At 42.4% G+C, this 24,780-nt stretch overlaps 1 protein-coding gene across 2 annotated transcripts in view; it reads right to left on the bottom strand.

Annotated features, from left to right (window-relative positions):
- The window catches only part of SLC6A5 (solute carrier family 6 member 5), a 55,392-nt gene extending 38,254 nt beyond the window's left edge, over positions 1 to 17,138 (bottom strand). Inside the window, exons 1-6 of one of the 2 annotated variants that reach the window (XM_089778591.1) lie at positions 16,558 to 17,138; positions 14,661 to 14,826; positions 12,125 to 12,256; positions 11,399 to 11,572; positions 5,430 to 5,571; positions 4,958 to 5,090 (exon numbers count right to left, since the gene is read on the bottom strand). In XM_089778591.1, coding sequence (XP_089634717.1) covers positions 4,958 to 5,090; positions 5,430 to 5,571; positions 11,399 to 11,572; positions 12,125 to 12,256; positions 14,661 to 14,826; positions 16,558 to 17,064 — 1,254 coding nt within the window. In that variant the 5' untranslated portion in view covers positions 17,065 to 17,138. The remainder of the gene's footprint in view (positions 1 to 4,957; positions 5,091 to 5,429; positions 5,572 to 11,398; positions 11,573 to 12,124; positions 12,257 to 14,660; positions 14,827 to 16,557) is intronic. The other variant, XM_006111489.5, reaches the window with a different exon arrangement.
- Between the last annotated feature and the right edge of the window lie 7,642 nt (positions 17,139 to 24,780).

Below are 24,780 nucleotides of genomic sequence, written 5' to 3'. Positions count from 1 at the left end.
GTTTATTTTAAGAACTGGTTAAACTAAACTGAAATAAATCTCTTTTCAACTAAAGTAAGAGCACCCACATGGGGGTTTGCAGCCATTTAACTTAGATCAGCTTAAATATTGATTTAAGTTAAAGTGGTGCAACTTTCACACATAAACAAGGTCTAAATGATTGATTCACATCAAGAAGATACCAGTAGTTTCTCAATAATATTACAAGATGACAACTAGTCAGCACTCAGATTAGACAAGAGGCTCAGTCTAGTTCCTAGCGAACAGATTTCTCAAGTGACTGAAATCCATTGTTACCACTCACATTAACAGGCACCTTTCCTGAAAGTCTGAGAAGGTTGACAGTCTCCACTCCACTGCTAGAATTTCAATCTGCAATGCCAACAAGGCAGAAAATTTCCATGAGCTTTAGGCTCATGATAAGAAGAAGTTTTACTGTTGCATGCAAATCTCAATTTATTCACTTCTGGATCTTTTCTTTTAACCACACCCTTCACAAAGCAATTTTTCCTAGCACACCTGGAGTGGCAAACCTTGCTCCCACCCGTGGAAATTGCAGCATTGCCAACTTCAAGAGATCAAAAATAGGGAGTCGGACTCCCCAAAATCATGAAATTGGCCCTAAAATTATGACACTTCTCAGGATTATATTGTGGTTTTAGTTCAGGCTTGATTTTTGAGCTCCCCTGTCCATCACCAGGGTGTGTGCATGTGACAGTTCATGTTGCCCACTCTCCCATGTGGCCTGGATAAGGTGAGTTTTGGTCCCTGACGCAGGAACTGTCACCCCCACATATGGTTATCTCCGGCCTAGAAATTAACCCTTTCTCCCAGACCCCTATCAGTTCCCTCCCCACTGAACGCCTCTCAATTCAGCCCCACCCTACTCACCCCATTAGCCCTCAACATCCTCACTTTGTCTCCCCCCCTCCTCTCCCTCAGTCCTAGTCTCACTTCTGCTTCTTAGGGCTCTTCATGTTCTCCAGTCTTGGGGAGGGGGTGAAGTAAGGACCCCTCTCCCACTTCCCAGGCTGGCAGAGGAGCTGCCTGGGACTGACATCTAGAGCCCTGTCCATACTTAAGGTGACTGACAGCATTTCTAACTAAAATTAAGCCTCATTTCTAGACATCAGGCTTTTTTCCCCCCAGTGGATGCTTATTTGAGGGACGGCCCTACCCCGCTTCTATTTCAGGGGAAATTTCTCTTCCCTTCCAGGGAAGTTTTGAAATTGATTCTTGTGAAACAATGGGTGTTTCTGGACTCAGATTTTAACTTGACTCCCACAGTTTACAAAGTGAGGTTGCTTAATCTCCATGTCTTCAGAAATGATTGCTATTGCATAGACATTTCCCATGATTGTAGACCTGTCACTATAACTGTTAATGGGTCTTTAATTTTCAAAACTGTACAGAAATATGCAAAGTTGCCAAAGTCTCCTGGAAACATAATTTCCAAATGTTACAAAAGAAGTGGACCACTTTTAAAGCCTCTGCAGTTTTGGGAATTAACTTCCTGCCAAAATTATCTGCTGATTTCCACTGGTTTTCTAGTTAACCAGGAATGTAGGAGCAAATGCTAATATAATATAGAACCATAGAACTGGAAGGAGGTCATCAAGTCCAGTCTCCTGCACTTATGTGTGTAGCCTTGTCATTTAGAGCAGTGTTTCTCAACCAGTGGCAATAGTATCCCGTAGGGGTACTCGAGAGAAGTAGAGGGGGTATGTCAACACAACTGAAATTTGGAGAAAACTGAATTTTTGTTTTAAGTTTTACAGCGTTTTATTATTTTTGTACTTTTTAGACCCAAAAATGTCATTGCCCGCCCAGCTACGATTAAGTTGTTTAAACAAATGTGTTCCAATGGTAGAAAAAAATTGTGTGTCTGAAAACTGTAGGTACTGGGGGTACTGATAATTTTTTTTTAATGGAGTACTTTTTTTTTTTTTAATAAAGGTTGAAAAACACTGATTTAGATCATCCCTGGCAGATGATTTTCTAACCTGCTCTTAAAAATCTCCAGGGATGAAGTTCTACAACCTCCCTAGGTCATTTATTCCAATGTTTAACTATCCTGACAGTTAAGACGTTTTTTCTAAATGTTCAAACTAAACCTGCATTTTAAGCCCAATGCTTCTTATCCTATCCTCAGAGGTTAAGGAGAAAATGTTTCTCTCTCTCCTCCTTATAACAACCTTTTAAATACTTGAAAGCCGTTATGTCCCCTCTCAGTCTTCTCTTTTCCAGACTAAACAATCCCAATATCTTCAGTCTTCCCTTATAGGTCATGCTTTGTAAACCTTCTGTTATTTGTATTGCTCTTCTATGGGCCTTCTCCAATTTGTTCACATCTTTCTTAAAATGTGGCACCCAGAACTAGACATAATACTCCAGTTAAGTGATTATCAGCTCAGAGTAGAGTAGAGCTCAGGTCTTGCACACAACATTCCTGTTAATACATCCCAGAATTTTTTTATTTTTTTTTTTGCAACAGTATCATAGTGTTGACTCATATTTATTTTATGGTCCACTGTGATCCCTAGATCCCTTTCCATACTACTCCTTCCTAGGCAGACATTTCCCATTTTGTATGTGTGCAACTGATTGTCCTTCCTACATGGAGTACTTTGCATTTGTCCTTACTGAATTCAGCCTATTTATCTCAGACCATTTCCCCAGTTTGTCCAGATCATTTTGAATTATAATCTTACCCTCCAAAGCACTTTCAATCCCTCCCAGCTAGGTGCCATCCGCAAACTTTACACATATACTCTCAACGCCATTAAATTGTTGATGAAGATATTGAAAAAAACTGGTCCCCAAACTGATCCCTGCAGAACTCCACTTGTTATGCCCTTTCAGCATGACAGTGAACTATTGATAACTACTCTCTGGGAACTGTTATCCAACAACCACTTATGCTTCTAGTAGCTCCATCTTGGTTGTATTTCCCCAGTCTGTTAATGACAAGGTAAGTGACTTTATCAAACATCTTACTAAAGTCTAGATGTATCACATCTACCAACTTCCCCTTTATCCACAGGGCTTGTTATCTATCAAATAAAGTTATCAAGATGTTTTGACATGATCTGTTCTTTACAAATTCATGCTGACTGTTACTTATCACCTTATTATCTTCCAGATGTTTGCAAATGTATTCCTTAATTATTTGGTCCATTATCTTTCCTGGCACAAAAGTTAAGCGGACTGGTCTGCAATTCCCTGGGCTGCCTTTATTTTCTTTTTATAGATAGGCACTATATCTGCCCTTTCCAAGTCATCTGGAATTTCTCCTGTAGTCCATGACTTTTCAAAGTTAAGAGCTAGTGGCTCAGATATCTTTTCAGTCAGTTCCTTGGGTATTCTAGGATGTACTTCATCAGGCCCTGGTGGCTTGAAGACATCTAACTTTTTCAAGTAATTTTAACTTGCTGTTTCCCTATTTCAGATAATGAACCTACCCCATTTTCACTGGTATTCACTACATTAGATGTCTAATCATCACCAACCTTATTTGTAAAAACTGAAACAAAGAAATCATTAAGCACTTCTGCCATTTCCACATTTTTATTATTTTTCCTCTCTTCATTTATAATGGGCCTAGCCTGCCTTTTGTCTTCCTTTTGCTTCTAATAAATTTGTAAAATGCTTTCTTTTTACCCTTTGGCTGTGTCTACATTGGCACCCCTTTCCGGAAAATGGATGCTAATGAGACACTTCGGAATTGCAAATGCCGCGGGGGATTTAAATATCCCCCGCGGCATTTGCATGAACATGGCTTATAAGGGATCTTCCGGAAAAGGGCTTATTTTCCGCAAGATCCCATCTAGACTGGCGCTTTTCTCTGGCAGAACCCCGAGCCGGAAAAAAGCGGCAGCCATGTTCATGCAAATGCCGCGGGGGATATTTAAATCCCCCGTGGCATTTGCAATTCTGAAGTGTCTCATTAGCATCCCTTTTCCGGAAAGGGGTGCCAATGTAGACACAGCCTTTATGTCTCTAGCTAGATTGAGATCATTTTGTGACTTGGCCTTTCTAATATTGCCCCTATGAAATTGAGCTATTGGTTGATATTCATCCTTTATAATTTGATCTAGTTTTCACTTATTGTAGGACTCCTCTTTGATTTTGAGATAAATCAAAATTTCCTGGTTAAGCCAGTGTGATCTCTTGCCATACTTCCTAACTTTCTTAAGATGTTATTGACAGTTAATTAAGTTAATTATCTTGGATTCAATCCCACATCTAGAACTCCCACTAAAGTGAATAAAAATCTGTAGTAGAGCTGGGCAAATAACAAATGTTTTGGTCCACTGGCAATTCCAAAAAATCATTTTGAGTTGAACTAGAAATTATGCCAACAATTTTGAAAAGTAAGTTAAAAAGAAAAAAAATGGTTTTTAGTCAAACAAAATATTTTATTTTGATGTTAAGAATTAACAAGTTTTTAATTTTTTAAATAAAGTTAAAGGAAATTTTGAAATGAAAAACCATTTTGAAACAAAAATAAAAGTTTTATTTCTTAAATATGAAACAAATTTTTCACATTTTTCACATTTTTCATAATTTTGACCAAAACAATTCAGTGAAATCAACTGGTGCCACCAAATCTGCATTTTTGCTCAGAATAAAAAACTTCCTGTCATTTTGCCCAGTTTTAGTCTTGAGTGTATAAGAAAAATAGACCTGCATCCAAAATGAAATCACTCCACAAAGTTCCCACAACATGGGATCATCCACCTCAAAATGTCCTATAGAGTAACGCCAGCATCTCTTCCTGCTGTTTTCCACTGGCCCTGATGATGGTACTTAGTAAGTTCAACGTCCAGTCAGGTCCCATAAAGGTTTTGCTTTTAGCAACATCCAAATAATTCACTGTGTTAAATTAGAAGGGCTATGGATTTAAAGCTACATAGTGTACTGTTACTGGTTTACTTTGCTAAAAAAATATGCTCACTTTTCCTGATGTCTTGATTCCTTTAGCAAGGGATGCGTAAACAATCACCCAAGCCAGAAAGAGAGCAAGTGCCAAGGGCCACCTGATTTCACCAGGATATTCAATCCCTGCAGAAATCTTCAATACAAAGTACCTGAGAATCAAGAAGTTAGTGACAATGATTGTAAGCTGCATTCCCTCAGTGTAAGGATCTACATTAGCCATTGCTTATAGAGCAGAGACATTTCTCTGAACTACCTCAGAGGCCCCCTTTGTACTAGGTGCTGTGCAAACAAAGCAGTAAAAGATGGTACTTTTTCTCTTGAAACTTAGCTTTTTACCCTTCTTGCCTGAAGCTCAGTTCTTACGGGCCATGGTTCCAGTCTTCTAGAACAAGTTATAAGTGACCCACTTAATTAAACCCCAGTCTTTATTAGCAAATAAATAAATAAATAAATAAACCCGACATTTTCTAATTCAACAGGGGTCTTACTTGAAGTACTCTTCACTTCCACTAACAAAAGTCTTGTTTCCTTGGCTGGTGAAGTTAACCATAGTCAAGTTTGGATAGGCACTCATACAGAAAGTAGAGTTCTTGATCTGTATTTTGGGGTGGTCACCAATGATGCATGAATCTGTTAAGAAAAGGTACAAATAAAGGGAGGAAAGTATTGGACTAAACTTTTCCAGGCTTGATGGGGACAACACTGAACAAACACTATATCATATAGGTCAATTTAATGGTAACATGTTTCTATTGCATCTTACCACCAAGGAACTCAAATCATTTTATAAATATAATTCTCAGCTACCATCTGTTATCCGTTTTTTTCCATCAATGGATAATCTAAGGCTCAGAGAGCTTTAGTGACTTGAGTCAATGGGAGATATGGTTGAGCAACTAATGTGGCGTGGGCTCCCATTCACTCATCGAAGCATAATGTTAATCTGTGGCACTACTGAGAACAGAACCCATGAGCCTCATACACCAAGCAGATGTAAATACAGAGAGTAAGAGACAGAGTCCAACAAAAATTATACCTATGAAAAACAATTGTACTCCAAAACACATCACTGTAAATGTTAAATAAAATAATATGATTGAATCTTAGCCACATATGGGTTCAAGCAAAATCCTTAGCTCTATTCTGAATGATTTTGGATTGAGATATAGGTGGCTATTAGCCAGGACGGGCAAGAATGATGTCCCTAGCGTAGCTTGTAATGGGTGACAGAGGATGGATCACTTGATGATTACCTGTTCTGTTCATTCCTTTTGGGGCCCCCATTAGTGGCCACTATCAGAAGGCCAGGTTGTATCAGTGGCAGGCAAAATACAGCCCTGAAGCCTCAGGCAGTCCCCCTGCCTGTCCTGCCCTGCATGCCACCCAAAGCAGTCGCGGGACCCATGTGCTTCTCTGAACACTGCAAGCTGGAAGGAGAAGAGGTTTGTGTCCTGACCCCACCTCCAGCATAATTTCAGTCTCAGAAGACAGCCAAGGATTGCTGCCTGGGCCATGCGCAGGGGCAACATGTGAAGTACCCCCAACCCAGTCTCAAGGTGCCCAGAAAAACACGTGGCCCCTGAAGCTGGCCACTTTGAGTGGCATGTGAGGACAAGGCAGGCTGGGAGCCTGAGGGACCTGCAGGCCAAGAGCTACCTAGGTAGGTGTCTCTCAACCAGAGCCTACACCTGGCACTCCACTCCCTCCCACACTCCAGTCCTCTGCTTCTCTTCCTGTATCCTTGCCCCATGTGACCCAAACCCTCTGTACCTGTGCTTCTGCCCCCATATTCCCTTCCAGCCCTGCACCCGAAACCCCTACCCCATGTCACAACCCAACCCCCTGTACCTCATCCTGAGCCTCTGCCTGAAGTCACAACCCCCACCCATAACTTTTACATCCCTCCTCCGGGTCAGAATCCTCTCTTGCACCAATACCCCCTCCTGAACCCTGCACTCCATCCTGCCATCCAATCCCCTCCCCCAGGTCACAACTCCCTCCTGCCCTACATCGCAGACCAAATCCTTGCACCTCCTCCTGCTCCACTGCCTCAGGTCACAACCCCCTCCCACATCCTGTACCTCCTCCTACACCCCTCCTCCAAGTCACAATCCTCTCCTTCACCCAAACTCCCTCCCAGACTCTACATCTCTTCCTGCACCCCAATCTCTTAGCCCAAGGATGGGCAATACTTTTTGATGGGGGGGCCACTCAAAGAATTTGGTAAGTGGTCAAGGGCTGCACTCTTCCATGATATTGATGAAAGAGGTGTGGGATTTGGGATGGAGGTGGGGTGCAGAAGGGAGCTTGGGGTAAAAGATTGGGGATCAGGATGGAGAGTGGGGTCTGGTAGGGAGTTTGGGTGAAGGAAGCAGTTGTGATCTGGGTCACTGGACTGGGTGCAGGGCTTTGGGTTCTGACCTAAGACAGGAAGGGGTTGTGACCTAGGGTGCAGGGGTTTGGGTTGTGACTAGGGCAGGAGAGGATTGTGGTCTCGTCAGCGGATTGGGGTGCAGGTTCTGGATCCAAATATAATCTGGGGTACTTTAGTCTGAAAAGAAACACTCTGATTACAGATATGACTGTCTTTGCCAAGGCTCCCAAAAGTCACCGGCCACGGAGCTCCAGCTCCAGCCCCAGCAGCAGCAGGGCCAGTGGGAGCTAGAGAGCTCCAGCCCAGGGAGTAATGTTTGGCCAGGCAGCAATGGGGCAGGCTGCAGTCCTAGCTGGGGTGGCAGGGCAGTGGTTTAGCACAGGCCAGGAAGCGAGAAACCTCCCCTGATCTGGCAAATCTCCTTGTTCAGGACAGCTCAGCTCCTGAGGGTGCCGGACTACGGGAGATCCAACCCTGTAATGATATTTGGGACCATAAAAATAGCCCAGGAAATACAAAAATATTTCATGGGTGCTTAAGCATTGTCAGCAAGGCATCATTTCCCATTTGTATTGCTTCCCATAGCTGAGCTCAGCTCCTCTCCTAAGAGGGAAATTCAGACTTCTCTGACGTAGCTATTGTCACACTGCAAAGCCACCAACAAAGAGGGATGTGTTTAACTGTCATCTCCCTGGCCTCCAGGGTCTAATGAGTCACCACTCTCATGATTCACCTACGCTCTCCCTGCATGCAGATATGGAGACCAACAAAATTGACCTGAGATGTCACCCTATGAAACTTACTAAATACCGGTCGCAGTTCGATGCGCGACTTGATACTTTCTGTTTGTAGCACAGATTTCAAAGCTACCTGCTGTTTGCGATCCTAGTGACTTTCTTAGACTTGTGACTTTCTTAGACTTATTCCTATTGGAAATTAGAAGAATCCCTTCTAATACATCTGTGTAATATAATCTGTGCATGCACGTGTGTGCAAAAAAGCAGCAGCAAGATGTATGTGTACAGGCACACATGGTTTTAGATTGAGTAGAAAGGTTTTCCTTAAATAGAATTATTAGTGTATATTTGTGCATGTCAAGTGCACAAATATACAGACACTATAATAATAATGTAAAGCCATGTGTGCTTATATACATACACCTTGCTCTCTCTCAGAATATATTATACGTAAGTATTAGAATAATCTCTCACCATTTCCATTGAAAATAAGCTTTCAAGAACTGTAGCACAATGATCACTAAAAGTAAGTAGCTTTGAAATCTATGTTAGAAACAGAAAACATAAAGTTACGCATCCAACTGCAGCCAGCTCATAGCAGGTTTCGTTGGATGACACCTAAGGTCATTTTTGCTGCACTGCAGCAACTCTGCACAGCATTAACGTTTACTAGCTTAGTTCTATAAAGATTTCAGCTTGGTTGCAATGTCCTCTTAATATCAGCAGAGGGCACAATTGTACTTTCAATATAAGCCCCTGCAATCATGTACAAATAAGTCTTCTCATGCAGTGCTATCCATCAAAACTGAACAAACAGAAATAATGATTACACTACATTGGAATATGTTAGCATGAAATTATATTTACATGCACAGATATTAATAATTAAAATCAGACTTTTAAATTCAAGAAAGACGAGCAATTTAATTAAGTCCAGGAGTAACTGTGCTTCCTTTTTTGTACAAGAAATCTGAAGCCAATTTTTGGCTTTTCAGAGCTCATTTTTTAAGATACAACTGGAAGGTTTCAGTCTAAGACAGTTGAAGGATAAATCTGACAGAGAAACTGCTATTATCAAGCCAATATGGTAACCTGCAGTTGACACTCCCCTACTTTATAGACAGAAATAAAGGATCCTTAAAATGAGATCTGATCATCTCTGCACTATATCTTTATACGACAATGGCCTTGTATTCAAGAACCCATTTAAGACCACGCTAAACTTTAAGCACCTGACCAGTTGCATTGTCTTCCGTGGAGCAATACATACTTAAGGGTAAGCACGTTGCTCAAGTGCTTTGAGGAATGGGAACTATAATACTGAATTCAGATTGGGTTTCTCTCACATTAAGGAGATTAAATTTTAAGGGAATTTAATGCTTTATATTTTCACCATTAGAAGAGGTCAGTGTTAATAGATTTTAGTAAATATGTGGAAATTATTCATTGGCTTTACAGAATTAGCACACAGTTCAACAGCTGTCTCTGCTAGGTGCCTGAAAAGACAAGAGGGGAGATCCTAGAGAGATGTGGAAGACAGACTGCAGAATATTAGAAATATGATTCAAAATCTTCTTTAGATCAAATGCAATTCCAGCATAAGCAATCAGCTCTATCAAAATAATTAGGATCTCATCAGGCCTGAATTTGTCCCTATGGTTTTGTGAAATTGATCCCTAAAGGACCTTTTCCATTGACATCAACAGTACAGGACCAAATCCTAAGAGTTCAGTGCATAATCAGTAATTATTCATTTCTCTAACTCATTGTTTTAGTTACTATAAATTATTTGCATTATCCTACTGCCTCTGAGTCCTGTATCCATACATCAGGGCTAAAACCTCAAAAGCAATGTGCTTGTTTCTTATTTATGCCATCCTGTTTTGCACAGCTGAGCAAATAAAGTCATAAGGTATAATGTATTCCATTAATTTTTCTCTGTTCAATTTGTGCATCATTCGCTAACAGATCACAGATTTCTTGAATTTATTATTTGAAATTATGTATTGAGTAATTTCTGAATCTGTAGCTTGCATTGTGAGTTTTCAAGATTTGCAATGCAAGCAGTTCACATTGGACACACAAGCCACTTAGTAGTTTCCCTTTCGCAGACCAAAGAAAATGCTTGGAATCAGGTGGAGTCCAGTTACAAATTGGATATTAGTTTTCCTGAAACGACCACTTATAATCCACAATTGAGCAATGAGCAAGTGACCATTCTTGCTAGAGTTCTCCTTTGCGATAATATTTTCAGGACTCACACACATTAGAAGAGCAAATATAGCTAAATATAAGTTTGTTTAAAAATATGAATCAATAGAAATACTGTGATTAGTACTAAATGTACTGTATTTATAAAAGCCAGATCCAAAGCCAGATCCAAATCCCACTGATGTCAATGGGACAATTTCCATTTACTTAAATGAAATTTGGACAGGGCCCTAAATCTGCCACAGCAGAATTTTGGTGGATTGTTCAGTGGCCAAAATTATAAAATGGAACATGTGACTCTGCCCTGCTTTGCTCCAGTAGGGAAACTTGTGCAATGACTGGACATTTTGGGAAAGATTTATTCCTGGTGAGTCAGAAATTAAAGCAGTAGGATTACTTTATGGGTGAAACTGGCTCAGCTAAATTTTTCAGTAGTTCATCAGCCTCTAAATTTGTCTTGCTCGCCCAAAAAACGTTTTTACAAATTATTTCTTGTGTTATAAAATCTTTGTTAAATAGCACTTAACACCTAAAAATAAATGATTCATTGAAATAATCCACAGCACAAAGAAGTTACTGCCATGGTACTTGCAAGTACCATATCATTGTTAAAAAGTGCTGACAAATAAGATGCCTTTTATTTTTGTGAGAAGTGTAAAATTTTCCCCAACAACCAATTATTACTTTTTAGATTATGTTTCTGTTTTCTAAACCTGTTTTCAATAAAATTCTTGGGCTTTTGTTAAAAAAAAAAAAAGCATAGGTTTTTCATAAAAAGCCAAAAACTTTTACTGAAACCTAGAACTTGTTGCCAATAATATTTCAGTGTCAAGCTTCCAATTTTTTCTTTGAAGAACTGTAAAATTTTGACAAATATACATTTGAGGCCTTACTGATTTTTTTTCCAAAACAAAACAAACAAAATTCAACCAACAGATGTGAGAGAAGAATTTATGATTATACAGACCGCATTAAACCAACTGCATCAAGTGACACTGTCAATGACATTAACTATCCAGCTTTAAGTGGGCATGTTGTTGAAATAAGGACTGTGGGGTGTTCCTTCCTAATAAAGTGGTGCAATATCTCCTCTGATCCAACTTGTAAAAATTGTAAAAAGCCTGTCAAAACTTACCTAATAAAAGTTTGTTTTTATCTTTGCAGTCTGGCGTGTTCCAATAATTAGTGCAGGAAGCCCAGGGTAACACACGTACAAAGGATGCAAAAAGGTAGAAAAGTGTGTAGCACATAATAATATTGTAGTATATGGCTATCAGAACAGAGATGATCAACATAGCAATGCCACAGCCTGAAAAAGGAAGGAGAGGAAATACTAGTAAAATTACACTGATTACAAACATAGCGTGGACTGTAGAATGTCCAAACCTCAGTGCATGATACCATCTACACGTTTTGTTACTCTTTAAGGTGCTACTAGACTATTTGTTATTTTTAAAGTTTTCCCTGTATTATAAGCAGATAAGACATTTTTCAGCTGTTGCATATATAAAGGTAATTTCCCAGGGGGCCAGCAAAAATACCCCAGCATTAGTTATGCAACTCATGCTTACAGATCGGGGTATTTAAAAAAAAATCTGTAATTTAAAGAAATGATATAATTGTGAAATCACTGCAATAAAATATTGCTTGGATTTTCTAAGGAAAGAGGACAAGCTCTATTAAATCCCTTTTGTAATAACATTCCAAGGTCAAATTAAGACTGCAATGCACAGACAGTGGTTCCAGTAACAATACCATGCCAAAGAAAGCCTTTTACAACTGCCTGTTAAAGCATCAGGCACCTAAAACTTCCTTAAGTGTTCCCTCAAATGTGGGGAGGACTGAGGTTTTGCTAGCTCACCTTGTAAGGCCGGGATAGCTTTCCAGACAGACACAGGCCCCTGACTAGCAAACTGCCCCAATGAAACTTCCAGGAGGAAAATGGGTATTCCAGCTAGAGCCAGCATCATCAAGTAGGGGATGAGAAATGCACCTTGGGGAAAAGAGAAGAGAGATCTGAACTGCAGTGGGAAAGTGCTCAAGTTGTATAAGCTCAACATCAAAAACAGTCAAATTAACAAAGATTCGTGGAATTTGGGAAGCCTTAAGCGAGCCTACCCCACTGGGGCATTAGCAGGAAAACACTGCTGCAGTGAGAAGGTGACTCTGTTTAGAAGGGACACTGTACGGCGTTTTGGTTCAATAAATACATCTTAAACATGCTGCTCACAACCCTGCGGCTGACTAACTAAGAAGGACTAGTCCATGTCTTAAGAAAAGCCCTGTCCTATTTATTTCAGTAGCTTCTTATTCATCCTTTGGGGGCATTAGGAATATGTTTCTGAACTGTGCCACATGCCAGGGGGTCCTATTTTGGCAAGACATCAATGCTAGTCACGCTGCAGGCGGTGACGCTAATTAATTAAATCGGGGTTAATTCCCCTCATCATCTGCCGCAAATGGGTCTTGCCTCCTTGTCTGTGGTTGAAGGGAACCAGTCTCAGGCGACCGTGAGGGCAAGAGTCATTGGTGCCCCCAGCTGGAGTGATTAGTGTGAGGACTAAGGCAACTCGACTCCCTTTGTGCGCAGATTGGGGTGTGTTATCACAGGGGATCTAAAACGGAGCTGAAATGAGCAAATGTGCTTTTCTATCCCAACGGAGCTAGGGGTGCTGCCCAGAAGGGTGAACAATGAGAGCGCCTGTCACTGCTCCTCTCCAACGTGGGCTTTTTATTTCTCTTAATCCTTCCAGATCAGAATCCTTCCTTTCTCTTAATCCTTCCAGGCTGTATGCAACAGGAAATTGGTTAACGCCAGTACAGCCTAGCATGGCTCAGAAAGAGTCGTTCCCTACAAGATTTCGCTACAGAGCCTTATGGACGGTTACTCGCTACTGCCAGAGCAGGGGATCCAGATTTCGAGGCATATGTATATGTGCTTCTTTGGAAAAGTCACTACTTTGGGCTATCACCTTGATGCGGATAAAAGTGTATTCAAATAGAGATTCGTTGTATTCCTGCTGCTAGTTTCACGATCAATGATTTAAACTAGTAGGGATCTCGTTCCAAGAGTTTAGTTTTACTAATTCAGGAGAATAGATCTTAAAGGGGAAGCGTCATGGTTGTGTGCAATTTCGTAATGTGTGCGCGTGTGTGTACACACACACACAATCCATTCTAAAAGGCGCGCCTGGAGTGCAACAGGGAAAAAAAATGAAGCCCTAAATATTCGGCGTGTCATAATATAAGCATGTTTTCGTCCAGTACAAAATACCAAATTCAGTACGATCCTTGATCTCTCGTACTTACAGTATACTCCAGTATGTGCAGCACATCTGAGATTTTAAGGGGGGGGGGAACCCCATCGTATAATTTTATAATACAGAAATTTCGCCGTGAATCTTTTATATATCGGAGTTCAGTAAGTCCTTTTTTGGCAGAAATATGCGAGTGATCCACTTCCCACAAACGAAGCGGTTTTAGTCTACCGGGTATTTAAAACAATTTCAACGACTGTCGAATCTATATTACCGTATGATACAGCGGTAAGAGTTTGATCGATTACCACAACTGGTTTTTTTTTTCATTGTTTTCTTTTTTAAGTCCTCTAATTATCTCTAAGATTTTTGTTGGAGTCAACAGAAAAAGGTATTTTAATCTAGCTGCATGTTTTCAAGGCAAATTGAGTTTTCTACAATAAAACGGTTTAAGCAGCACAGAATCGTACACTGCTTTTCATCCCGTTTATTTTATGTGTTTGTTATTTTGCTGGACGTTATTCAGACTTTTTAAAAATTGATATTTCTCGGGCAGTGAAATGGGTTTTAAAATAAAGGCACAGTTCCCTCCAAAATATGACTGCGGGTTGATTTTGATTCAGATTTTACAGAGCTTCCTCTTTATTGTATATTTTCTTTCGGGTTCTTCTATTTTAACCTCCCTCGCTTTCCCAAAACCAAGTATTTGAATTAGAACAGTATCTGCTGCAGATGAATTTAAATTCACACATTTTATTTTTATTTGTTCTTTGAAATGGTTTAGTCGAAAAACAGCCGTTGCTCAAATTGTATCAATGTACTTTTTCCTCCCTCTCGGGACACTATTAAGTAGGAGAGCATCTTTTGAGGGTTGGTGGGGGAAAGCGAAGAACGCGCTGTTTTTGAGGGCGGGTCAATGAGGATTTCAGCTTTTCGAGAAAGACGGTTTGATCTAGTCCTAACTATTGCTCGAAACGGGATATTCGCTGCTATGTTTCGAAGAGCTGGCCTCGGGAGAGGTCTTTTCCCAAGCACTTTCCTCTCGCTCCACTTCCAACCCGCCGCCCTCTCCCCAAGTTATTTGCTTGCTCGGTATTGCTTGCAGAGCAGCAGTGTGTATAAAGACAGGAAAAGCCATACCTCCCCCATTCTTAAAGGCCAGGTACGGGAACCTCCAGACATTGCCCAGCCCCACTGCATAACCCACCATGGAGAGGATGAAGTCCAGCTTGCTAGACCAGTTCCCTCGGGCTTTATTTTCATCCCCTTTATCGTCATCCTGGGTGGAGGGGAAAAACACATTGATCTGACAGCCGCCACGTTTACAAACACAAATCTCCGTTCCGCAATTACCTTTCCCCGCCCCCCGAAAACATCAGTACAGACCAGCTGCTGTGGGGAGAGGAGAGAGGGGAAAAGATCCTGAATTAAAAGATGTTACTATATAGATCCAGCAGACTCCTCGTTTTCAGTCCCGTCCCCCTCATGCAATTCACACCAATAATTCCGTGCGCTCCCGGTTTCATCGGCTACAGTCACCTAGCGCTAGATCTGGCTCTGCTTGATGATTTTTGTCCCTGACTTCAGTGGAAGCAGGAGAGGACCTGCAGCTGAGAATTATTTCAAAGTGGGAGGGTTTGGTGGGAATAAGAACTGCTTGGCCCAATGCTTCTTAAGCCTTCCGGGTGGCTTTTTATGGGCAGCAGTGGACTCCCTCCTGGTGGGTCTGGGAGTGACATTGTAGGGCCCTGAATTTTTATTCCGGCTCCTGCCTGAAAGGCACAAATCTAAGAGACAGAACTGAGGGCTATCTAGGAGTCAGAGCCTGCGCCCCAGGAAAGGTAGCGGAATCCCTTCACCCCTCTCCCAGTTTGGCTGAATGGAAACATCCTTTCGTCTAGTTTAGACGAGGCCTTTTCTTCCCCTCCCCCGTCACACACCCGCTGCACTCCACCCCAGCAGAGATCTCTGGTGAATGATCCCCAGCCGCTTCCTTCCCTTAGCTACACGCTCCCCGGGCCGCGTTGAAGGGAAGGCGCAGCGCAATTTCCAAGCCCAGCAGGAGGGCTGCCTGGCTCCCGGGTTAGATGCCCCTGGGAGAGCTCTCCCTCCCCCCCCCCCAAGGGAGAGTGTCAGGTGCGCCTCAGCCTCATTTTCACTTCGCTCCCCATTGCTTGGGAGTCGCTCCTTGCCCCCTGAGTACCGCGCTGTCGGTGAGAGTGATTGATCACCAGGCCCAGCCCGCTGGCTGCTCTCCGACAGCCGGGCTGGCCGGCTGGCTTTGATCTTGTGTTTGGTTCCAGCCCAGCGCTGCTAGAACTAGTGGAGGTGGGGGTGTTGCAGCACCCCCTGATTTGAAACTGTTTCCAAATACACAGGGGTTACTGTTTGGTTCCGTGGCACCCAACACCCCTCTTCCCCCCCCCCCCACTCTAACCATTGTTCCAACACCTCGGTTAGAGCCTCCCACGCGTGGCAGGAAATACACTCCACAGCGGGATTCACCGCCACGCTTTTGGAAACCGGGTTACTGGCCTGGAGGGCAACATTTGACGCCAGAAAGAGGGAGTCACCTAGGAAAACAAACGTTGCTCCCTAGCGTTAAGGAGCCGCAGAACAACTCCACGCAGCCACGACTCGGTCGAGCGTTCTCCTTCGGGACACATGCTGAGACTTTTTATCACCCGTTTGAGGAGAACTAGCCCCTTGCGGCTGAGCTACAGAGACTCAGTGCGCCTCTTTGAGATGGCGGGGCCTGACGGATCATCCATTTCCATACTGCTAACACAGGATTGTGTATTAGCAGTAGCCAGACCCCCGCAGCGTCATTTCAACAACGCCCTTGTCTTCCTAGAAAGGGCCCTTTTGAGAGGTAGTTACCCCCTTGGACTCTGCCCCAATTAATCTTGTTTGTGTGTTAGGCATTTCAGACTCAAAATGCATCGGTAGGTTAGCGAGCTTTGCTCAACGGCGTCAGAACACATGGGATTCACCGGGTTCGCTTCCCGGAGGGGAAGGCGACAGGGAAATAACTTACCCCGTTCACACTCCCAGGCAGAACAGAAGTGTTCCCATCTGTGCCCAAAACCACGGTGCTCGGGCTCAGGGTCATCCAACCGGCGTTGGCATTGTTTTGCTCCAGCGTGCTCTTCCCAAGACTTTGATTAGCTCCCGCGTCTGTGCTTTGCAAAGGGGGGATTTTGCAGTGAGGGATACTGCCTTGCCCTTGGTTTTCTGCACTGGGGATATTCTTTAGCGGGAAGGTTTCTACAGAATCCTTTCGGGTGGTGGAATTGGCTTGGATGGGGGTGCTGCTGAGCTTGCAGATCCCGACTTTGGTCCTCTCGCAATCATTTGGCTTGCCTTCTTCAGACAGAGCGATTTTGTTGTCGCTGGAGAGCGATCTGGAGACCTTAGCCAACTGGGACAGGGCTTTTGAAGGTAGGTTCTGCAGCTCATTTTCGGGGCTGGTTGCTAGAACTCCCGCACCTTCAATTTGTCCCAGCGCAACTGTTTCAGGGCTGTTGGCAACCTGCTTGTTCATATCCTTTGGACTGGCGTAATCCTAAAATGACAATATAACATAGTTTACACCGGAGCACGCGCTGGGATTCTTTTTGAGACTTCACAAATAAGCACTGTGCATCAAATTGTGATGCAATTTTGCTGCTAGCGGTCCTTAAGAAGGATTTGCAGTATTTTCAGTCTACACGGCTCTCTCTTCAGCAACCTTATCACATTAAGCGCTAATATTCTGAAAAGATAACCGTGAGAGAAAAAATAATAGAGACTGCAAACCTGTAATTCTATACAATGTTTCCACAGCTCGGCGCCTCCAAACCTTGTTGGATTTCACATCACGACTGTAAAATGCTCCCTTCCCCTATCACCGTTGCAGAAAGATTCTTTAATTTTACGCCCCATTTCCTTTCTGTCATTCAACAATGCACACTGGCTTTTTTTATAGGCAATAAACAAGCTGCCCTGTAGGCAGCTAGAGATGCTGGAACCAAACGGAATAGTATTGGTTAGCATGCCCGATATTCCCAGTGAAATTATTAGATATATTCTATATACTGGATAAGACAACTAATAAAAGGGATATTCTATATCACAACAAATGCTAGATTGTTAGTCTAAAATAGGTCAATTTTCTAAGCTTTAGGAAATCATACTTCTCTGGAAGATCTACATTTTCCGAAAATAAGGTCAACTGTGCTTAGTTACAAACATATTAGCTGCTAAATCTAATCTTTTTAAAAAAAATCCTATTTCAAAATGAATGCTTCCTTTTTTGTTTTACACTGTCACATTGCAAACGGAGCAGAATCATCCCATGCAATTTCCTTTGTATGTACCCTTTTTATCTTTACTAATCTCCAAGCCCATACAATGTCAGCTAATGAAACAACTGCACGGAACTCGATAGTATTTTCACTGAGCTCCGAAGTACATAAGTTTCTGAATACCTTCTCTTTCTTCTCTTACATTGGCTACATGCTCGTTTGAGAAACGCGTTTTCCATCGCGGAAAGTAGTCTTTCAGCACCTTGGACAGCCCCCCTTTGAAAATAGCCCCCTCATCCAAATCTAGAAAACTTTGCATGGTTGTCACTCTCTACATGACATAACACGTGAAAACAACAAATAGATACTACACAGAGTATAGTCAAAACAAACGCTAAAGAAGCCCCCGCACCACCACCACATCTCAAAAACGGGAAAATAAGCACTTACCATGTCTTAAAAAAGCAACAGATTGAACTAGTGGAGGTAAAAACAGCAGTACAGGCGATTGATAGACTGAATTTTGTCCAGCCAAGAGCAAAGCTTTCTATACCTCCTTGGGAAAGATTGGGTTTGCGTCAGTGCAGAGCAAGGTGCCCTTCGTTTGACATTTTCTTGATAATAAGAGTTTGATAAATCATTACCCTTGGATTCAGATTTTAAAGGGACAAGAAGAAGCCAGAGCGCCGGCTAGCTGTCACTCAGGTAGGAGTGGGATTGCGTGTTCACTGTGATTCATATGGGGCTGACTACTAAACCAGCCCCAGCAGGAACTGGCAAGAGCAGAACTTTCTTGCTAGTAATTAGGAGGAACATGTGAGAAACACGTCCTATAGCACCTACAGCAGAAGAGCCAAGAGGAGCAGCCTTTCATCCCCCTCTCTCTTTCACATTATTATTGGTTTTGATCCAGCATTCATTATTCAGAGTCCCTAGATCTTTGTATCTGACCATAGGTCCTACGATAACATTTTGTTATACATAGTAATATTAAGAATGGCTTTAGACAATCACAGTTTACAGTGCTTGTTATTACTGCCTCTCCCGGAGGGAAAGCCTCACCTAAACAAATGGAAGTGGGAACACCACACAAAGTCAAGCATCTCAGGAAAGAAATATTTATTTCCATCAAGATTCTTCACTGCAGTTGGGTGGGAGGGACGGGGGTGGAATACAACTTCCAGTGCAGTTTAGATGATGTGCTTTTGAAAGCAAGACAAAATCTCTTTTAAAAGTCAAGATATTTAAGTTGGTGATAAAATTGATTTTCCAGTGCAGGGCTCCATCAATGTGTTTAATAATCACTCCTAAGTGGATGATTTGGGAGGCAGTCTAATTCATTTGAGCTCAAGGTGTCAAGACTTTGAAACTTAAGTAATCATATCTACTTTTTGACAAATCTTGATGTGCTTTAACCAACACTCTTGTCCTTCCATTTGAAAATCTCAGCCCTCTGTGACCATGCACCTCACTAGACTTTATGCTATAGTCATCTGTAGTCAATCTGAAGTGTACCCTCTTGTCAATCAGGAACAAATACAACTTTAAAATAACATTTTTTAAAAAAAAACCTACTGCAACATCCCTTCTACAGAAAACAAACCCGGGATTTCACTAGAAAAACTACCCCTTAACACACTTTACTTCCAAACCATCTACTGCCTTTTGTCATTAGTCTTAGTGCCTGGCCAGGTGATTTAAGAGCTCTGCTCCCTTGCAATCAGCTCTGCCCAGGAGTCTCATGCAGCAGCCCAGCGCTAGACACGTAAGGGACTGCCCATCACATAGCTATAACTCACCTCGGGTCTTTGAAATGCACCTTCTCACTGTAGCCATGGGCAGAAATTCATCTGCAAGGCTATGATGTATATAAATAGAGCACCTCAAGGTGAGGGAAGTAGGGGGCTGACCACTAAGAACGCAGAATGGCCTTTTTCTTGAAAATGTTTTCCCACCTGCCAAAACTTTCAAATGAAAGAGGCAGAATTTTAAAGCAGAGGCTTAGCCTTCACTCCGCTGTTATTTAAAACAAGCATATTTCAACTCACCACACAGATTAATTTTAACTATCTGTATTTAGCATTTCCCCCAGTTATAGTTCTTTCAAAATAGTGGGAAGTGAGGGTAGAATCTAGTTTTTTTTATTTTCACAGTATCTTAGTCTCTGTCTCTGATGTCAGTATTTCTGTATCAGCATGTGTATATTTAACTGCAGAACAGCCTGTTCAAAGGCAGGGAATTGATATTTCGGTTACCTTTCCCCTCCGATTATAACACCACCTTTACATTCAAAGACTAAATTAAAGGTGGCAAGGTGGCAATCCAAGGAGTATTTTTGGTTAGCAAGAACTGAGTGTCTTTTCCAGATACCCACAGATCTCCAGAAACAGGGCTGACTTGTTTAATTTGAAAGGACAGGAATCCCAATTTCTGAAATGTTCTTCATCTTTTCTATTTCATCTGCCGTGAGATGGATGCTAACTACACCTTTGACTTCTCAGAAGGGAAAATGCACCTTTGTTTCTCAGTTACAGGAAAGCAAGAAGCAGAACGCAATTTGAGCTATGCAAATTGCCTATCTTATTTTGATGTTATTTTGGAATAGCTATTCCGCATCTTTTGAGTGCACCCCTTATTTTGAAATATAATGGGCTTGCTATTCCTAGTCCTTGTAAACTTCATTCCTCGAGGAGTAAGGGACATTTTAGAATAGCAATTTATTTCAAAATAAGTGCTGTGTGGACTGCCAACTTGTGAAATAAGCTATTTCGAAATAACATTGAAAAAAGATACACATTTTGTGGAGCTCAAATTGTGCATCTTATTTTGAAGGAATATTTTGGCACCATCCTAGAACTCCGCATGTGCTCAGCCAGGATGGGTCTAACAGAAATAAGTGAACACTGGCTAGTGTGAGTGTTACAAAACGAAAAATTAAGGGGGAACAGCCCGAAGCAAAAGAGCCTTGAGCTTTTCGTGCAACTTAGCCTTTCCCCACTGGATCAGTCACGACTGCCCAAGAGTTCCCAAGCGAGCCCAGGTAGATTTCGTAAAACTAAAAGGCGCTGGGTCAGACCCCTAATTAACCAGGGCTGCCTAGAGGATTCAGGGGGCCTGGGGCAAAGCAATTTCGGGGGCCCCTTCCTGGCACTCCCTGTCTCAGACCTCAGACATTCTCGTGGGGGGCAAATTGCCCCACTTGCCCCCCCCCCCCCCCCCGGGCGGCCCTGTAATTATCTGGGATTTTCTCTCTCTGCCCACAGATCCCACAGGCTGATCCCGCTCGAAGTGGTCTTTGGTAGACGCCAAACCAGTAAACCCTCCACCTACACTAAAGACCAGCTGCTAGAGCCTGGACCCAGGCCGGGAGCCTGTGAGGCTTAGTTGGCTCCTTGTCATGTGCCTGCTCCTTCTTCCACGCCAGCCTCCTGCCCCCAGCCGTGGCCGTGATTTCCCGCCTGGCTTCGGGGCGGGAAGAGTTAAGGTTGGGGAGAAAGTCTCCAGCGCCCAATTTGAGAAATGTTGCTGAGCTGGCCCAGAGCGTGACTGCGAGAGCGGCCCCCACGCGTCAGCATTGACGTGTCGCTCCCCTTGAGGGAAACCAGCCAGCGAAGCACTCGCGAGCGGCACCCTCTGCAGACCGGAGACCCGCCTCCTCCGCAGGCGCCGCTGTCCCGCTGGGGGTGAGAGGCGGGGGGGGGGGGGGGGGGAGCAGCCCGCGTAACTGCTCGGCCGGTTTCCTTCCTCCACCTCCGCCCGGCGCGGGCTGACGAGGGCAGGGCTGGGCAGGTTCACCCTTGCTGCAAAGCCCCCTCCCGCCACCAAGGGCTGCAGCGGAGCGGGCAGAGGTCGGGCCCGGCGCCCCAGTCATTCCGAACAACGCGGTTCAGCCTGGGCGGCGCAAGCGTGAGGCGCAGAGTGTAATCCCCGCCCCCCTCTTCAGCCTGCGCCGCCTCACTCACACACAGGCACAAGGAGCACGGGAGCCCCTCCCCTGCGCCCGCCTGAGGGACACAAGGTGACCTGACACCAGGTCTGGGAACTCCCCCATTGTCTCAACCTTGGACAGGGGTACAAGGGGAGGCAATGACTTCCCTGGGTCTTAGTACTCAACCTTCCTCCACTTCCCACCCCCTCTTCTGACCATTCCTGAAGGCTCCCACAGCCCACTGTTGCTGCTGGCAGACTGGTGCCTCTCCCTAGGCAATGGATCTGATAACTTGTCGGACTATTGGCACAGCACTGAACCTGTGAAAGAGCCAGTAAGTGGTAATGAAACAGGCATGCGTCAACCCTGAATTAGCTGACAAACAGTTGTGCATTACTAGGGCTACAGGACCGTAGTTGAAAATTTGCTTTAAATATTAGTTTGTTGCTTAAGATCAGAAAAATCACATCTCCAAAAAAAATCTTTGCAGAGATATTTAGAGGCACAATCTGAATATTCAGCTTTAAGTCTTAAATGTTTGGATTTTCAGACATATATTTTTAAAATAAATTCTTCACAAGACCACCCTTCTCTAAAACACACATTTTAATTGATATAGTATAAAAAACTTGCTTTCAAAATCTTCGGGTATATCTACACAGCAGTGTTATTTTGGAATAACTAACATTATTCCAAAATAACAAAGAGCGTGTCTACACAGCAAGCCATTATTTCAAAATAATGTCAATCTGGAGGACTACTTACTCCAGCTCCGGTAAAACTCATTTTGCAAGGAGAAAGGGAAGTGGAAGGAAGAGCGTTCTTCCTTTAACTTCCTGCTGTGTAAACAGCGCCAAAAGCCGAATTAAGCTATTTCTACTTCAGCTATGCAATTGACATAGCTGAAGTTGTGTCGCTTAATTCAACTTTCCCCTGCTGTCTAGAGATGCCCTTCCTGTTCTTTCTAGCTATCCCCACTACTCTTTGCACCCCTGCCCCCACGAAGAGATCCCTTAAATGGGACAACATTCCTTTTCTTCCTGATAACTGTACAAATAAGTTTCCCTTTCCCTTCTGTTTGATTATTTATTTCTGTTTGATTAACTAGTTTTAAGAGAGCCTTCCATCAATAAAATCCTTTGCTATGCCTAAAATAATTGGAAACATTTTAATAATAACATATAATGAAATTTCATGAACATGTCTTGAGATGAAATTCACACAAACTAAATTAGTGTTCTCTTTTTCTAAAAACAATGAACTTTGTTATGAACACACTAAACTGCTCTGGCTGATTAATTTAAAACAATGTTTGACCATACAAGGGATGGCATGTATCTATTTCCCTGTGGGCATCTGGGTGCTTAAAATGCCCTCTACTCTGTGAGTGTGTCTGTGTGTATGCAGATTGTGCTAAGATGTACATATATTGCAGAGCTTGCCATGTGCATAGAGCTGGGTGCACTTGCCTCTCACTCACTCACGCTGTGCAAAGCAGAAAACCGCAGTCTCTTTAAAAAAGAAGACACGTCCTCCTGGAGCTATTCCCTACTCCAGTCCCCTATTTGGAGTGATAATCGCTTCCCTACACTGACGCAGAACTGCCTGTAAATCTGCATCCATCACTGCAGAAGACATTTGGATTGAATTAACAAGTCACTACAGTCTTAATTACTTTGTCAAAGATGAAAAATAGTAATTGATCTTGTCCTCAATCGCTTCGCTTCCCCCTGCTCCCTCCTCGCAGATAAGCAAATAAATACAGAAAAACCCGGGATCCTTGGCTTAGACTTTCAGATAATGAAACTGCACGAAGAGGTTGAGAAACACACACAAGCAGATATTTGTAGCTGCAGAGAATCTGTGCACTTTCTCAGGAGAAAAGTAGAGGGGAGAGATTTTGAATGTCTCTAAACACAACAAACATACATTATATATAAAATTAAAATCATGGCTAGATAACCCACCCTTCAGAAACAAATGTAAACGTGGGCTTAGATAGATATTAGCATGCACCATAGGCCAAGAGGATTTTAAAATACATACACCTACACCTAAATTGATTCACCAGTACTCAAACATGTCTAAAGACACACAGACACCTTCATTATAAAATTAATTCTAGTTTACAAATTACACATTTTTGTCTGTTCCTTAGCTATCTGATTTTGGCTGAACTTTTCCATTGTTGATCTTAGCTTAAAGGTTGTGGTGTCCTTTTGGGTTGGGATAGGGGTGGATAGGTGCCTGGGAAGCTTAAGCAAAAGTAATTGGGGCTATTGTGGGGTACCTGGGCAAAGAAAGCATGCCACACCAGAAACACAATTCCCTAACACTACTTCATTTTTCATACAACTGGTGGGTGACATACCTGTAAACACAAAACTGACTAATGTGAAAAACTTAAAGCTTGGCTTTGTTTTTTATTGTTTATTTATTTTATAGTTCTCGTTGAAACAGAAAAACAATTGAAGCCTGAATAATATCAAATCTCTCTCTCTCTCTCTCTCTCTCTCTCTGCAGCATTTTTACTGCAGACCAGAGCTATTCAGCGTGTTCAGAGAAAGCAGCCTGAAGATTATACATTCATTTATATTATTTTCTCTTTCTTCCTCTTTTAAACTAAAGGCCAAAAGTTGTCTTTCATACTACATATGTTCAACATTATTTGTGGTCCCATAACACTAAATTCCAACAGTGAAGGGTATTTTTTGTTACCATTAACTGCATATTTTTCCATTTTCTTTGTTTACATTAGAGCAAATACAATCATTTGTTATTAAATATAATGTAACACTATACAAGATGTGCAACGTGACTAGGTTAACACTAAACTTTGGAATTTGTTGTCTTGTACATGATTGATCAATCTTCATATTTCATTTCATGTGAATTTTATAGGGATGATTTACATGAGTGTATTTTTAGATGTATAAGAATGTTCACTTTCACATGGTGAAGGGCACCAGACTACATATGAACATTTGCTTCATTAAAGTAAACGTATACAGATGCACAACCATAGACATGTGGTAGTAAGAACTTA

Source organism: Pelodiscus sinensis, chromosome 5 (assembly GCF_052426305.1).
Source record: "Pelodiscus sinensis isolate ZL-2025 chromosome 5, ASM5242630v1, whole genome shotgun sequence".
NCBI lineage: Eukaryota > Metazoa > Chordata > Testudines > Trionychidae > Pelodiscus > Pelodiscus sinensis.
The sequence above is the reverse complement of the archived record's forward strand: the minus strand, read 5'-3'. Positions and strand labels throughout refer to the sequence as shown.